Source organism: Hirundo rustica, chromosome 24 (assembly GCF_015227805.2).
Source record: "Hirundo rustica isolate bHirRus1 chromosome 24, bHirRus1.pri.v3, whole genome shotgun sequence".
Lineage (NCBI taxonomy): Eukaryota > Metazoa > Chordata > Aves > Passeriformes > Hirundinidae > Hirundo > Hirundo rustica.
In genome coordinates, this window is record NC_053473.1 from 717805 (window position 1) to 731635 (window position 13831).

At 47.8% G+C, this 13831-nt stretch overlaps 1 protein-coding gene across 1 annotated transcript in view; it reads left to right on the forward strand.

Annotated features, from left to right (window-relative positions):
* The window catches only part of PKP1 (plakophilin 1), a 44585-nt gene extending 34343 nt beyond the window's left edge, over positions 1-10242 (forward strand). Inside the window, exons 8-13 of the mRNA XM_040085682.1 lie at positions 409-564; positions 666-842; positions 3138-3291; positions 3721-3907; positions 8846-8930; positions 10171-10242. Coding sequence (XP_039941616.1) covers positions 409-564; positions 666-842; positions 3138-3291; positions 3721-3907; positions 8846-8930; positions 10171-10242 — 831 coding nt within the window. The remainder of the gene's footprint in view (positions 1-408; positions 565-665; positions 843-3137; positions 3292-3720; positions 3908-8845; positions 8931-10170) is intronic.
* The last annotated feature ends 3589 nt before the right edge of the window (positions 10243-13831 follow it).

The window sequence follows — 13831 nt, forward strand, 5'->3', positions numbered from 1 at the left end:
TGGCATCCAGGGAAAGGAGGCTTAAAGCCTGTTCTTAGTAAAAAGTGTCACCTACTCTGTAGCTGTGACTCAGAGAATGTCACTGGAAGTCACCTCTGGCAGGAGGGGGATTTCAAGGTTTGGAATTTCATCGTTTGATCCAGCCATTCTCACACTCTCTTTTCCTATTTGCCAACTTGTCTGTGGCAAGTGAGACCTCCCAAAGTTCTCTGGGTCAGCACCTCACTGAGATCCTTCCTTCATGTCTGTTCCAGCTCCTTCCCTCCCATCCCTTGCTCCCTGAACCAGGCTAAGGAGCATCTGTGGTGCTCAAAAGCTGATTATGGCCCAGTCCATGTCTTCTCTAGTGCTGCTCCATAGTTTTCTGCCTAACGTGATGTTTGCATTTTTCTTCTGGGGGTGATGCAGTCTGTGGAGAACTGCATCTGCATCTTGCACAACCTCTCCTACCGCCTGGATGCTGAAGTTCCCAACAAATACACTCAGCTCAACCACATGGCCCGGAGCGTTTACATGGACAAAACTCTCACAGGCTGCTTCAACAGCAGGAGTGGGAAACTGGAGGTAGGATGTGCTGCAGAGGGATTGGGAATGCAGTGCTCAGTGCCAGGCAGGGGCTGCAAGGGAAGAGTGGCATCTGAGCTCCCTGTTTCTCCTGTCTGCAGAATGATGAGTATGGGGTCCCCCTTCCTGAGGAGGATTTCAAACCCAAAGGCCCCAGCTGGCTGTACCACTCAGATGCCATCCGCACCTACCTGTCCCTGATGGATCAGAGCAAGAAGGATGCCACCCTGGAAGCTTGTGCTGGAGCTCTGCAGAACCTCACTGCGAGCCGAGGGCTGGTAAGAGCTTCCCTCCCCTCCACATGTGTGCACCCAAATGTGTCAGCATTTCCATGGAATCAGAAAGTCAGCAAGGCTGGGAAGACCTCTAAGGCCACTGACCACCATCACTTTTCAGCCATGAAAAAGGAAAATGTCCTCCTTAAAGCTCAGGGCACCACAGCTAGTCTTTCCATAGTGTTTGATCATCCGTGGGATGTTTATTAACTCCAAACTCAGGGTCTCATGAGGGGGTACAATCAGCATCCCAAGGATCCAGCCCAGATCCGTACACTGGGTTTCCAAGTTTCCCCAGTCTGTTGGTTGCACTGCCAGCAGCTGCTGGTATTGGCACCCTCCCCCAGGGCAGCAGTGAGGGTGAGCCCAGATGTGCACCCGTAGCCAGATGTGATGAGAGGCGGGAGAAGGGCTGAGCCACCGCCCGTGTGTGTGCTCCAAGGGGAGGTGGCTGTAATGACAGGGTGGGTTGTGGTGTGGATTGTGGCTTGTCCACACCTCAGAGCTGTCTGTAAAATAGCTGTGACAGATGTCCTGACCTGTGGGCACAGCAGTGGATGGATGTGCCAGGGGCTGGGTGATGCTGGGGCACAGTAAGGGACACGTCACTGCCCTGGGCACGTCCTCGCAGGCTGCCTCCCCTGGGACAGCCCCTGACTTGTCTGTTTGTGCTCAACTCCATCAATCCCAATTTAAATAAGATGGATGGGGAGATAAAGAGATAATGATTCCATAGGTAGGAGAGGCGTGTCACGAGTGGGGAGTGTCCCACCCAGGGACACGGGTGACTCACACAGAGCATTCCCTGCTGGGATGGCATTAACCTGCCGCCTCTGATCTCCTTTTGTCACAACGATTTCCATGCTAAATAATTAGAAACTTTGTCTTTTGGCAATTTAACTAAGCAGTGCCACGAACCAGAAGGTGGAGAGATGCTGTCATGTATGGGTAGAGCTGGTCAGAGAAATGGGGCTGGAGTTTTGTGCTCCAGGAAAAAGAAAATTTCAACAATCAACAAGATTGCACAAGGGACAAATAACCAAACCCAGCTCTGACAGTGCTGGAGCAATTTAATTCAGCCTCCTGGAACGGAATGGCTGAAATTTGTCTGGATGTGCAGAAGTGGCTCCTCCCCTCAATGGTCTCATTCCAGCTCAGAGCTGGGGCTGGAGTTGCTGAGTTTGCTGTCATTTGATGGAAAGGGAATCTGGGGATGAGCTTACGGAGCTTGCTGTGATCCTTTAGCTCAGAGAGGGTGGCTCTGAGTGCCCTTCAACCATACCTTACACACTCCAGTCCTGCTGGTGTGAGTGTGGAACAGGGAACTTGTTTTCCAGCCCCTTCTCTCCATTCCCATGTCACTGTTGATGGATGTGTCTCCAGCAGCCTTTCTGGTGGGACAGTAGCTAAGAAGTTCAGTTTAAGCTCTGTCAATAAGGGCAGTTTTACTCGGGGGATGTGCTTGAACTCATCTGTCCTGGCTGCATACTGAGGCCTTCTACATTTACAGCACAAGATCACATCTAAGATGAGTGGTTTTTAAAGCCATCCATTATCAGTTCCTGCTCCCCAACAGCCCATTGTGGCCTGGCAGGGAGCCATGTGAAGGTCCAGACCAGGGAGCTGCCAGGGGGTTGTGAAGGGTGAGGGGAACATGGACATGAAGGCAAAACTTATCCAGCTTTTGGAATGTCAGTTGAATGATAACTGCTCCACTGGGGCTCTAGAGAACAGCAGAACTGTTCTGCATCACAGCAGATGAGAGGCTGACTTTTCAAATGTCACAGAATAATAGAATCATTAAGCTTGGAAAAGCTCTCTAATATCACTAAGTCCAACAGTTCACCCATGTTCACCACTAGCCCACTAAAATATGTACCCTGTCCTCATATTTTTTGAACATTCCCAGGGGGGGTGACTCCACCGCTGCCCTGGATAGCAGTGCCACTGTTTGGCAACTGCTTTGGTGAAAAATTTTCCCCAACATCCAATCTAAACCTCCACTGGGACAGCTGGAGATCTTTTCCCCTTATCCTGTCCCTTGTTCTCTGGGACCAGAGCTGGCTGCACCCTCCCATCAGGGAGGTCCAGAAGGTCCCCCTAGAGCCTCCTTTTCCCCAGGCTCCCATAACTGTGGGGAAGAGAGGTAAAACTGACAGAGTAAGTGAGATTATGGCAGCAGGAGAAGGGGTTGTACAGTGCTCATTTTATGATGCAGTCACATTCCTCCAGCCCTGACCATCATCCCAGCTGTCTCCCCCAACACTGTAAGTTATGGACATCTCTGCTGTCCCTCAGATGTCCAATGCCATGAGCCAGTTGATTGGGCTGAAGGAGAAGGGGTTGCCCCGCATCGCTCGGCTGCTCCAGTCCAACAGCTCCGAGGTCGTCAGGTCTGGGGCCTCTCTGCTGAGCAACATGTCCAGGCACCCTGTGCTCCACAAAACCATGGGTAAGTCCTTCCCCCACGCTGGATCCCAGCTTGCAGCTCCATGGGGTCTGCCCAGCTCGTTTTGTAAGCCCCATAAGGAGGCCTAGCCAAGCTCCAGTATTGGGAAGAGCAGTGTCCTTGCCTCTGGCCCCAAGGTCACCAGTGCTGTGTGACACGTGCTGTGCTTTACAGACAGCGACAAACCTGCAGCACCAGGGGGTGACAGTGTTTTGGGAACTGAGTTGGACTTGAGGGCCCATGCCCTTCCAAAGGCCTGAAGCCCTTGTTTTGTCTTGGAAAAATCCACAGACGCCAATGATACAATTGCTGTCCAACACTTCCAGTGGCTCCCTGCAGAGATAACTCAGTTTGGTGTTAACACAAATAGCATCATTCACTTGTGCCAGATTGTGTTTAATTGTTGATTGGAACATTCCTTCACCTCTTTAGCTCACCAGGTGCTCCCAGATGTATCCCGTCTCCTGTCGTTCCAGTCTGGAAACACCAGCAGCTATGGGGAGATCATGACATCAGCTTGTTACACTCTGAGGAACCTCATCATGTCCAACCCCCACCTGGGAAAGTCTTACCTGTCCAGCAACTTGATAAATAATGTAGTGAGCCTGTGCCGGAATGGGTGAGTGTGGGGCATGAGGCAGGGGCAGGGACAGATCCAGACTGACCCCAGAGCCTTCCCAGCACCCTTGGGAGCCAGAGTAGAGAATTATTCCTTCCCAGTAAAGGAATTGGGCATGTTGGTGGGCAGAAATACTCAGCACTGGTTGCTTGGAAATAGGCAGGAGCCAGCCAGGGTGGAATTTGCAAAGAGGCCTCTGGAATTTTCTGGTTGAATTTTAGGAAATTTTAAACAGAACTGAAGCACCAACATCTTAAAGTCTTTTAAAAATAGTACTTATAGAGTTTATAAAAAAGAAGAGAAGTGACTTTTTACACGAGCAGATAGTGACAGGACATGGGAGAATGGTTTCAAACTAAAAGAGGAGACATTTATACTGGATATTAGGAATAAAATCTCCCCCATGACAGTGGGGAGGCCCTGGCACAGGTTGTCCAGGGAAGCTGTGGCTTCTCCATTTCTAGACGTGTCCAAGGCCAGATTAGATGGGGCTTGGAGCAACCAGGGCTAGTGGAAGCTGTCCCTGCCCATGACAGGGGATGAGACCGGATGGGCTTTAAGGTCCCTTCTAACCCAAACCACTCTGGGTTCTCTCATCTGTGAAAATTTCCAGCCCTCAGAACAGGGGATGTCAGTGACTTCCTGGCTCCTGGGCTTCCCTCAAACCTTGAAGGTTAGGTCTGAGGTTCAACACTGCAGGTACACAAGGATTGTGCTTAACTTTTATGTGCAAATCTGTTCATCTTTTTGTTGAATCATCCTCCTCAAGATGCAGTTCTGGGGGATCACAGACAGGAATTATTTTAAGTATCTCCCTGGTCTAGTCCTGTATTTTACACCAGCTGAGCAATCTCATCATATTTTACCTCTTTCTATTTTAGGCCTGGGTTTGGGGTTTGGTGGTAGGAATTCTGTTGTGTTTGTTATCCATATTCCCTGCAGCACAAGCCTGTCAAGCCTTGCCAAGTTCTATGTTCATTTCTGGACAAACTGGTGTTAAACTTCCATTATCTTTGACCATGTTCTCTCCTTCCTAGGCTTTCATCTCTCCTGCCATCTGTCTTTGTTTTAAAATGCCTTAGACAAGTAACCCATTGTTTTCTGTTGTGAAAATCCATTTGCATGCCTTCATCATCCTTTGATAAAGTTCTTCCAATCCACCTCTTGTTCTATGGCAGAGACACTCTCCATCATTACATGGGGCTTCCTTGTTTAGTTTGGGCTTGGGCCAAGGAGCATCACTCTATTTGCTGCTTTTATTTGCTTCCACTCTCCAACGAGACCAATTACCACGACACCCAGCCCTCTTCTAAGCCCTCGTTTTGAATGGTGTTTACTCGTGCTGAAGTCCCACTGTGGCTCCCTCTGACCAATGCTCAGTAATTTGCTGCTCCAGCACAGCCTTGCACAATCTGGGCTGGGAACACTTTAATTGCCTTGACTGCTGGGAATGAGCTTTTTTGGGGGTGACTCACTGAACTGTGAGTTGTTACCAAACTCTGGAGATGTCTCCAGTCCTGCCTGGATCACAAAGTCCTCCCAAGAGACTCTCCAGTTCTTACAATGTCCAAAACTTGAGTTGTTCCTTTTCCTCTGTTACTCATTTTTGTCCCCAAGGATTTTTATGCTGTTCAGTTCTTAAGGAAAAAGAAAAAGAGAACAGTTTCCACCCAGGAATAATCTTGTCAAAGCTGTATTGTTTCAGGCTGTTCCAGCAGAGCAGAAGCTGGAGGCATTTTGAATACTTGCTAGGTCACAAAGTGAAATTTTCCCAGTGTCACGTGTCACCAGTGAAGATAAACAAGAAAAATTAGGGTGGGATATGTCCAGTCCTACATCAGAAAGAGCCTCCCCCTCCCTGGTGGAAATCAGTAAGTCTCCACATCTCCTGGGGGCTGGCTGAAGCCCCCAGATCCCTGCTGTGGTTCTGAATGTGTGAGTCTCACGTCATCAACCTCTTCCTTCCCAGCACCTCAGGCAGCAGAGAGAGAGGGGACAGCAGGGCTTCACCCAGTGCCGAGGACACCAGGACACCTTGCACCCTGTCAGGACTTTGCAGCTTTTTCTGTTAATCTGCCTCAGTTCTCTGTGGACATTCCCTGACCCCCAGGCCGGGGTTGGGGTCTGGGTGGTCCCTCCCTGTGTCTCCTCTGCCCCCCACTGATCCTGCCCTGTGTTTCTGAGTTGGGCTCTCACTGCATTACCAGATGCAACCCAAGAGCTCCACCTGCTCAAACAACTTCAGAGTTATAGCTTAGAAAGAGACTCCAGGTTCCAGACCCGTGAGTTATGGATCTTGCCCTTTCCCATGTTCTCCTCCCTTCCCATTTTCTTTCTCCTCATGTTTCTCATAGCTGGATTCTGACTGAAAGGCAGAAAGAGTTCAGCAGTTTATCTGATGGATGTGGTTTCTTCTTCTTCCTGGAGCATCCCAATTAAGTAATTGTCTGTGTCTCCTGCAGATGCTCTCTTCTGTGACATGAGGTTCATCAAAAATGAGGTTCCTTCACTCTTCATTTTTAATCCAAGTTGCCAAAATATCAAATATTTCCTTCAATTTTTGGTGGTGTTTCTGAAAATCAACCCACTGGACCTGATTTATTGGGGTGTGTGATTTGATTTTTCTTCTCCAGCTGTCTGAAAAACATTTCTCTGCTCATTTTCAAGCAACATTTCCCTAATTAAATTAAAATTCTCCTCATTAATTCTACTGGCTGCACTCAAAGCTTTTCCCAAATCTTTCCCTGTGCTTTGGGGCATCACATTTGCAGCTCATCCCTTTACCATGGATTTACTTCTGTTTCTCTTTGTTCCTTCACCTTTCACACCATTGCTATTGCAGTTTTATTTTGCAGTTCAATTCCACCACAGCATTTCACCAAAATTAATCTTTCGAGAAACTCAGGTCTTCCCTTGATCATTCTGTGTGCCAGAGGGTTCTTCTCATCCATACATCTCCAATTTCCCATTTCTTCCAAAGATTGAACCTTGATACCAATTTCCTAATCTCTTCACATCCTGAAGAAATCTTTGTTGTGAGAATTCCTTGGCATTCTCAGTGACACACATGAAGTTCTTTGTACTTCTGTCCTTTGAAGAAGGGTTATTTCTCCTCATTTTTTGATATCTATGGACAACATTCTTGGGTTTTTTGCCCCCATTCTGTTTCTCTCCATTCTCCACCGTCTCCTTCTGATTGTTTATATTTATGTTTATGTTTAGTCTGTAGTTTTTGGATGATCCTCCCGCTGCCACCAGGGGACATCTCCCTCACTACCTTGCCACAATTTTTCATGAATAATTCTATTTGTAAAAGACGGACTGTACTTAAAATCGACTTTGATTTTCAGGCAATTTGTTATTAGGGAATTTTTTCCCCAAATCAGCTGTCCTTGATATTCTGCTCCATGTTACCCACTACTACATTCACGCTATTTTGTTTGTTGTGATATGCTGCTTTACCTACTGAAGCTGACATCACAGCTCCAGCAGCTCGTACTGAGCTTTTTATACCTCAATTATGGCAGTCAATGGAACAGTCAGTGCCAGTTCTTCAGACGAGGAGTTTAGAAATTCTTCTGCCTGAATTCATAAATGACTCAGGTACTGATGATGGCAATTTTGGCTTGCAAATAGAAAACTTCTGAGGTGTTCTCTGAAGACATAGTGGCAAAAAGTATGTATTTAGCATCATTAAAAGTAAATTATTGCAAAAATAAGATTAAATTACTCTGGCTTAGGAAGAGAGAAACAACTTCTCACTACAAATCCTTGAAAGAGAGACTTCAGCTCATGCTCTGCCCCTCTGATCACAGCTACCCTTGGGTTTGTAGGGATTTAATGGCTTTTCAGCCACAGACAACATTTCAGCCAAAAAAATGTTTTAAAATATTGTCATTCTGGTGGCAGAACATAGTGTGGTTATAACTTGAGAAGAGAGCTGGCAATAAAACCTGCTTTTTCTGTCCCAAAACGTTGCTCAGGAATTGCTGGCTGTCCTCCAGCCCTCCACACAACACCAGGAGCTGCACAACACCTTTGAAGTTTATGACCAAGTTAACTTGATCATTTCCTTGGTAACAGCTGCTGTGTATGTTAGGGAAATGCCCCAAAATTTACTGGATGTGGTTCCATCCCTGTCCTCCCACACTCCAAGTGTCCAAGGTTCCTCCTGACCAACTGGTCCCATTTCCTGTAGGCTTTTGGAGACTATTTTGAGGAATGTTGTGATGACTGTTTTTGAGGACACAAGGTTTTGTGGAGCTGTGTCAGACAGGGAGGGTCGTGAGCTTGGTCCTGTCCCTCTCCATTGCCCTGGGTGGGACAGGCTGAGGCTGCTGCCCTGAACCCAGAGCAGGAGTCTCCCAGAGCCAGGAGGAGGCCCAGGAGATCGGGAGCAGTGATGGGAGCCAGCAGGGAGGGGATATCTGGGTATGAAATGTTCCAAAATTATAAAAGGTCCTGCGATGACTCATGGTTTCGAGCTGTTACGTGAGCAAGTATCTGTTCCCTTGTGCTGAGTAAGGGCTCTGGGCTGCTTGCAGACGTTGTTATTGCAAAGACTCCCATCCCTTGTCCTCTCCAGACAGCTCTGAGCCCGCTCCTCTGCCCCCTCCCAGGAGATCCACCCATGCTGTCCCTGCAGACTGCAGCAAAGGGTTGGCACAATTTCCCTTCTCTTTCCCTCTCTCAAATTTCGGACTCAGCTCCATTGTATGTATTTTCCCACTCAGATCCTCCCCTCTCTTTCATTGCCCTGCTCTGGTCACAGTGGTTGCCACACAATATTGCTGAGAGAGCAGAATGGTGTTACTGGCAGTTCTGTTTGTGGCTAGCCAGGCTCCCAGCTAAAGATGGGGTTGTCCCAGGCAGTCAGCAGTGTCTGTGGGGTGCTGCTCTGCACCTGCCATAATCCTTCTGTTGCTTTCATCTTCCCAGCTCCTGTCCAAAAGCGGCTGAAGCTGCTCGGCTTCTCCTGACAGACCTTTGGTCCAACAGAGAGCTCCAGAGTGTGCTCAAGCAGGTAAGGACAACACTCCTGCTTCTGGGGGTCAGGAACAGCCCTGGGTTGTTCACTTGCTGAAGTGGGGAGCTGGTAAAGGCCCTGATCCAGTAGGGCAGGGCCCAAGAGGAGCCTGGGGTACTTGGGCACCTGCTGGGGATGTGAGCAGGTGGCAGGGAGTCACTGCTGGGACTCACTTTGGGGAAAAAAGCCGATGGTGACGTGCGTGTGTCACACCTTCCTCCCTGGGCATGGTGCTGAAACACTCCCCAGCACAGCCCCTCGTTCTGGGCTGGGACACGCTGGGTGTTTCACCCTCCTTTAGGGGTTTCCCTTCATTACCCAGCGGGTCCCAGCAGGTGCCTGGCAAGGTTCCTCCTCTCTTTCCCCCCATTTCTTCTGTGTCCATAACCCTGTCCTGTGGTTACATCCCCCTGCAGTCAGGGTAAGCTTCAAACCAAGAGGTGTATTTGGGATTTGTTTTCCTCTCTGCAACAGAAGCTTGTAAAGTGCAGAGCCAAGCAGGCACTGAGCCAGCTTCCAGCCCCCAACTCCAGCTCCCAGCTCCTGCTCCCAGTGGCTTTCTTTATACAAGCTGGGTTTTTCCAGCTCAAGAGCAGCAGCATCTGCAGAGATTTCAGGCCAATTAAAGAGAAGGAAGAATCCCTATCAAGGGGAGCACCTGGAGGCAGGAGCAGAGCATCCAAATTCTATTCCCATATTGACAGTCCTCTGCACAGGAGCTGGGGGAGTTTTGTGCCAGACTCTGCTCACAGCCCGTGCCAGCTCATTTTGGTGTGACAGGGTCACTCTGGTGTTCACACAGAGGTTTATTGCAGAGGTAAACATCAGGGGAGGAGGATGGGAGTCTGCAGGGGTACATGCATCCTGCAAAGACTTCTGCTCTTCTTTCAGGATGAGGAACTAAATGGAACAGTACTCAGTGAATGATTAAATAAATGTTGCCTCCAAAAACCTGGAGGGGTCCAGCTCTGGGATGATGGAAGGCAATGTAAAGAAAAGCAACCTGGTCTAGAGGAAGGTGTCCCTGCCCATGGCAGGGGTGGAATGAGAGGAGCTTTAAGGTCCCTTTAACCCAAACCATTCCATGATTCTATGGAGTTCATCAGTAAGGGTGACAAAGGTACCCAGAGGGCTGACAGAGAAGGTTGGCTGAGAATGGGGCACATTTTGCTCAATACCTGCTCTCAGTGTAAAAACTGATATGCACTCACTGTACTTTGTGTTTCTGCTTTTTCAGCAAGGGTTTGATAAGAATATGATGGGATCTTTAGCTGGAACGACCTTCAGGACCCTCTCTTCCAGATTTTAGAGCCTCTCCATGCACATTCAGGCTGCAGGTGAGAACACAGCCCTTGTGGTGGATTTGGGGTACAGGAATCCTTTGAGATTGTTGCTACTTTTGATCACCCAAAAGTGTGTTTGTGAGATGTTCATCCCAAATTTTCCCAGCCCAGTCTGTTTCTATGAGAGGTCAGATGCTGTGCTGTCCCTGGGTCCAGGGCAGATGTTGCCCCCACTGCCCAGCTGTGCATTTTGGAGATGCTCAGCACAGATGTCACAGGACAGACAAAGCTGCTGGGCTTGGCTGTGCCTCTCCCTTCCTTTGCCAAGCAATCCCTGATTCAGTGCATTTTCCCAAACCCTCACAGGTGAGGTTCTTCCTTGGATTCTCCCTGCCCTTGCTGCTGAACTTTGAGCAGTGTTATCCAGACAGTAATGTGCAGTGAATTCCAGCACATCCATGGCTTCAGCCATTAGCCTTAGCAATTGTTTGAATCTACCTGTCAACCTCAGGTCACAGCTGAGAACCACATTCTGTCAACTGAATATCCCAATAGAGAATGCAGGGAAGAGAAACCATGGGCAGAATTTCCAGGGCATCATTATGGGTTTATATTCAGTGTGAAATGAGAATTTAACCCATCAGGCGCTTTTCACTCATGATTCCCACTGAAGGGAAAAACTTTAAGCACTTTAAAAATACCAGAGGTCTCTTGGTTAGTGTCTGAGATAATGCAGAGGGAATTATTTGCTCCCTTCCCCAGCAGGGTCCTTGTGATCAAACCAAGAGAAAACAGTGCCAAAGCCCCTTCATTCCCCCTGCCCAGGGATGAATTTCACTTCCTGCTCTCTTGGGATGTTTTCACTGGGGCTCTGAGGAGAGTGAAAGTCCAGGGTGAAAAGCTATGGGCAGCCGAGAAACTGCAGCCAGGCTCAGAGAAAAGATTAAAAGTTGGGGTTTGCTGTAGTGAAAAGGTCTCTTGAATGTTCTAATTATCTGGGGTTTTGCTTTTTCTTGGTTTTATTTTTTTGTTTTCCATTTCAGAATTTGGAGTTGGTTCATGTCGAGGAAGAACAACACTTCCATGATTCCTTAGGATGTTAAAGATGTAGAGAGTTTCTGAGTTCAACTCAACTGTAAAGCAAACCAAATACGTGGATTTCATGTGGATGACATGGATATTTTTAAGCATTTTCTTCTTTTTAGGGGGGAGAAGGGACTTTTATATACTTTCTTGATGTCAATAATTATTTTTTTGCCACGAGTGTGTCTGTGTAACTCTGGGTGTGATGTTGAGGTGTGTGCAGGCAGCACACGCAGAGCGTACGTGGGGAGCAGGATCTTCCTCCAGCTTAGTCTCCTGTTTTCCACCCAAAGTCAGGGTGATTGTGCAGTTTAACCCCCTGCAGGGTTTTATTCCAACTCCACCCTAACCATGCAACAAATACTGCCATGCTAAAAATTTGTCACAACATGTTTTTATCCACAAACACAAAAAAATGTCAATTTTAGGTCAAATTCCGCCTTTGCACCTGTCCGTTATTAACAGATACACACAAGGATGCTCTTCTTTCCAGGGCTGATTATTCCTAACAGTTATGAACAAGGGCTTCTTCTCTGCTTAGGATTTTTCTCTGATAATTGTTAGCATTTTCTTTCCTGTCACATGAACTCTTTATCTCAAGAAGCAAATTGACACCTGCAGATTCTCTCCCAGGCCTCAGTCACCCTTCCCTGAAGCTGTTTGTGAGAGGACGATTGGGACACAGCAGAGCTTGAACATTCCCAGGTCCTGATCCATTCTGAGCACCAGAACAATTCCCGTTCCTGACTCTACCTGGACAAAGGTGGCATTTGAGAAGATGAGCAGGACAGACCGAGTGTTTTCCACCTGGAATCGTTGACTGCCACAGGAATAAAAGAAGGGAGGGACGTGGCCCCTTTAAAAATATTTTGTTTTTATTGATCAGTGTAAAGAACTGGTATGAATGTGCAAAGGAATGTGAGCACTTGTGTGATGCCAGGTTTGGAAATGCTTTCTTTCTTTGGATCTTGCATTGCATTAATCTGCCTGTGATACTGAGGCTGCGATGAGGGGCTGCTGAGCTCATTTCAGAGCAACTCGATTCTCACAACACTCCTCTCCCCAGAAGAAAAATACCCTTCCCGTGGAGGGGACACAGCTCAGACTCACAGGGAAGGAGCAGCTGAGACTGTGTTTGCTGCCTGTGCAGGTTATTCCTCAAAGGGTGCAGGGACACAGAGCTCTGTTTTTCAAATATCAGGGGTTTAGGAGGTGCTTGGGAAGGATATATCATGAGCCTGGAAACGGAAAAGAAGTCTCATTTTAAGTGTCAGGCTCCTAAATTGGTGGGACTCAGGATATTCAGTTCACACCCATGGGGTGATTAGTGCCCACTAAAGACCCCCTAGTGAAGTTTGGGTTTGCTCTGCTGCAGTTCCAGGTGGCCCTTGTTGGTCCCCGTTTGGAGCACAGGGAGCTCCTGCCCATAGAGGGAGGTCATTTCCAGCAGTTTTTCCTCTTGGGCTACAAGGGGTGGCTTCATCTTCTGCAGTTTAATGAGCAGCCACTCTGCCCACGTTCAGTCAGGAGCTTTCTGTGTTGAGCTCAGCCAAATGAGAAAGGGAAAAAAACCCCTTTTGAAGTGGAGAAGCAGAACCAGGAGAATCCAGTGGGACAGAAGTGTTCTAAAAGGGTTTAAACTGAGCAAAGAGCCCCAGCCCATGGGCAAAGCCCTTCCACCCCCCCAGCAGCTCCCTTGCTCAGTGTGGATTCCCAGATGCAAAATGTTCCAAATGCTTTGGACAGGACCCATCTGTGGATGTCCCCAAGGGCTGCAGCATCCAGCAGGGTTGGTTCAGTTCAGGTATAAAGTGTTCTGTGCAATTTTGCATTCAGCTTTGTTCTGTAATGACACGTCCAACACAAGTCCTGGGAGTGAATGTTTTTCTCTGGAAAATTAATTGGGGAAACAGAGCTACAAGATGGAATGATGGAATATTGAGGAAATTCACTCTAATTGGCTGTGTTTTAGGTTTTATTTTAAAACAGTACAGCTGCTTTCACCCTTAATGCAGTTACTGAGTCACTGTACAAGGCACAAAGAGCCGTAGCTTTTTGATAATCAGCTCACAATTAAATGTACAGGTATCTAATTAAAATTAAATTTACTGGAGATTTCATTAGTTACTATTGGACTTCCGGAGACTGATTGATTGTTCACATAAATTTTATTGCAAAACCCATTGTTACAGTTGTCTCTATGGCAGGTTTGTTTTTTTTTTTTTTCCAAAGCTGACAAAATGATAGAACTAAAATCTGTCTCCATGCTCAAAGCTCTTCCAAACATGACTGGGCACAAGCCTGAGCAATCTCACCCAGCTGGGATGTTGCCCCTGCCCTGAGCTGGGCACACCAGAGAGATTCCTCCCACTGAGCTGTTTTTAGGATGCCGTTTGTCTCTGCTTGCAAACCTCAGGACAGAGCCCAGTCAGGAGAGCTGTGGGCTGCAGGAGTCACAACCATTATGCCATTCCAGGGCTGTTCTGCAGCTGGATCTTGCCCAGGAAATTGTCTGATACCCTCTATTTTCCT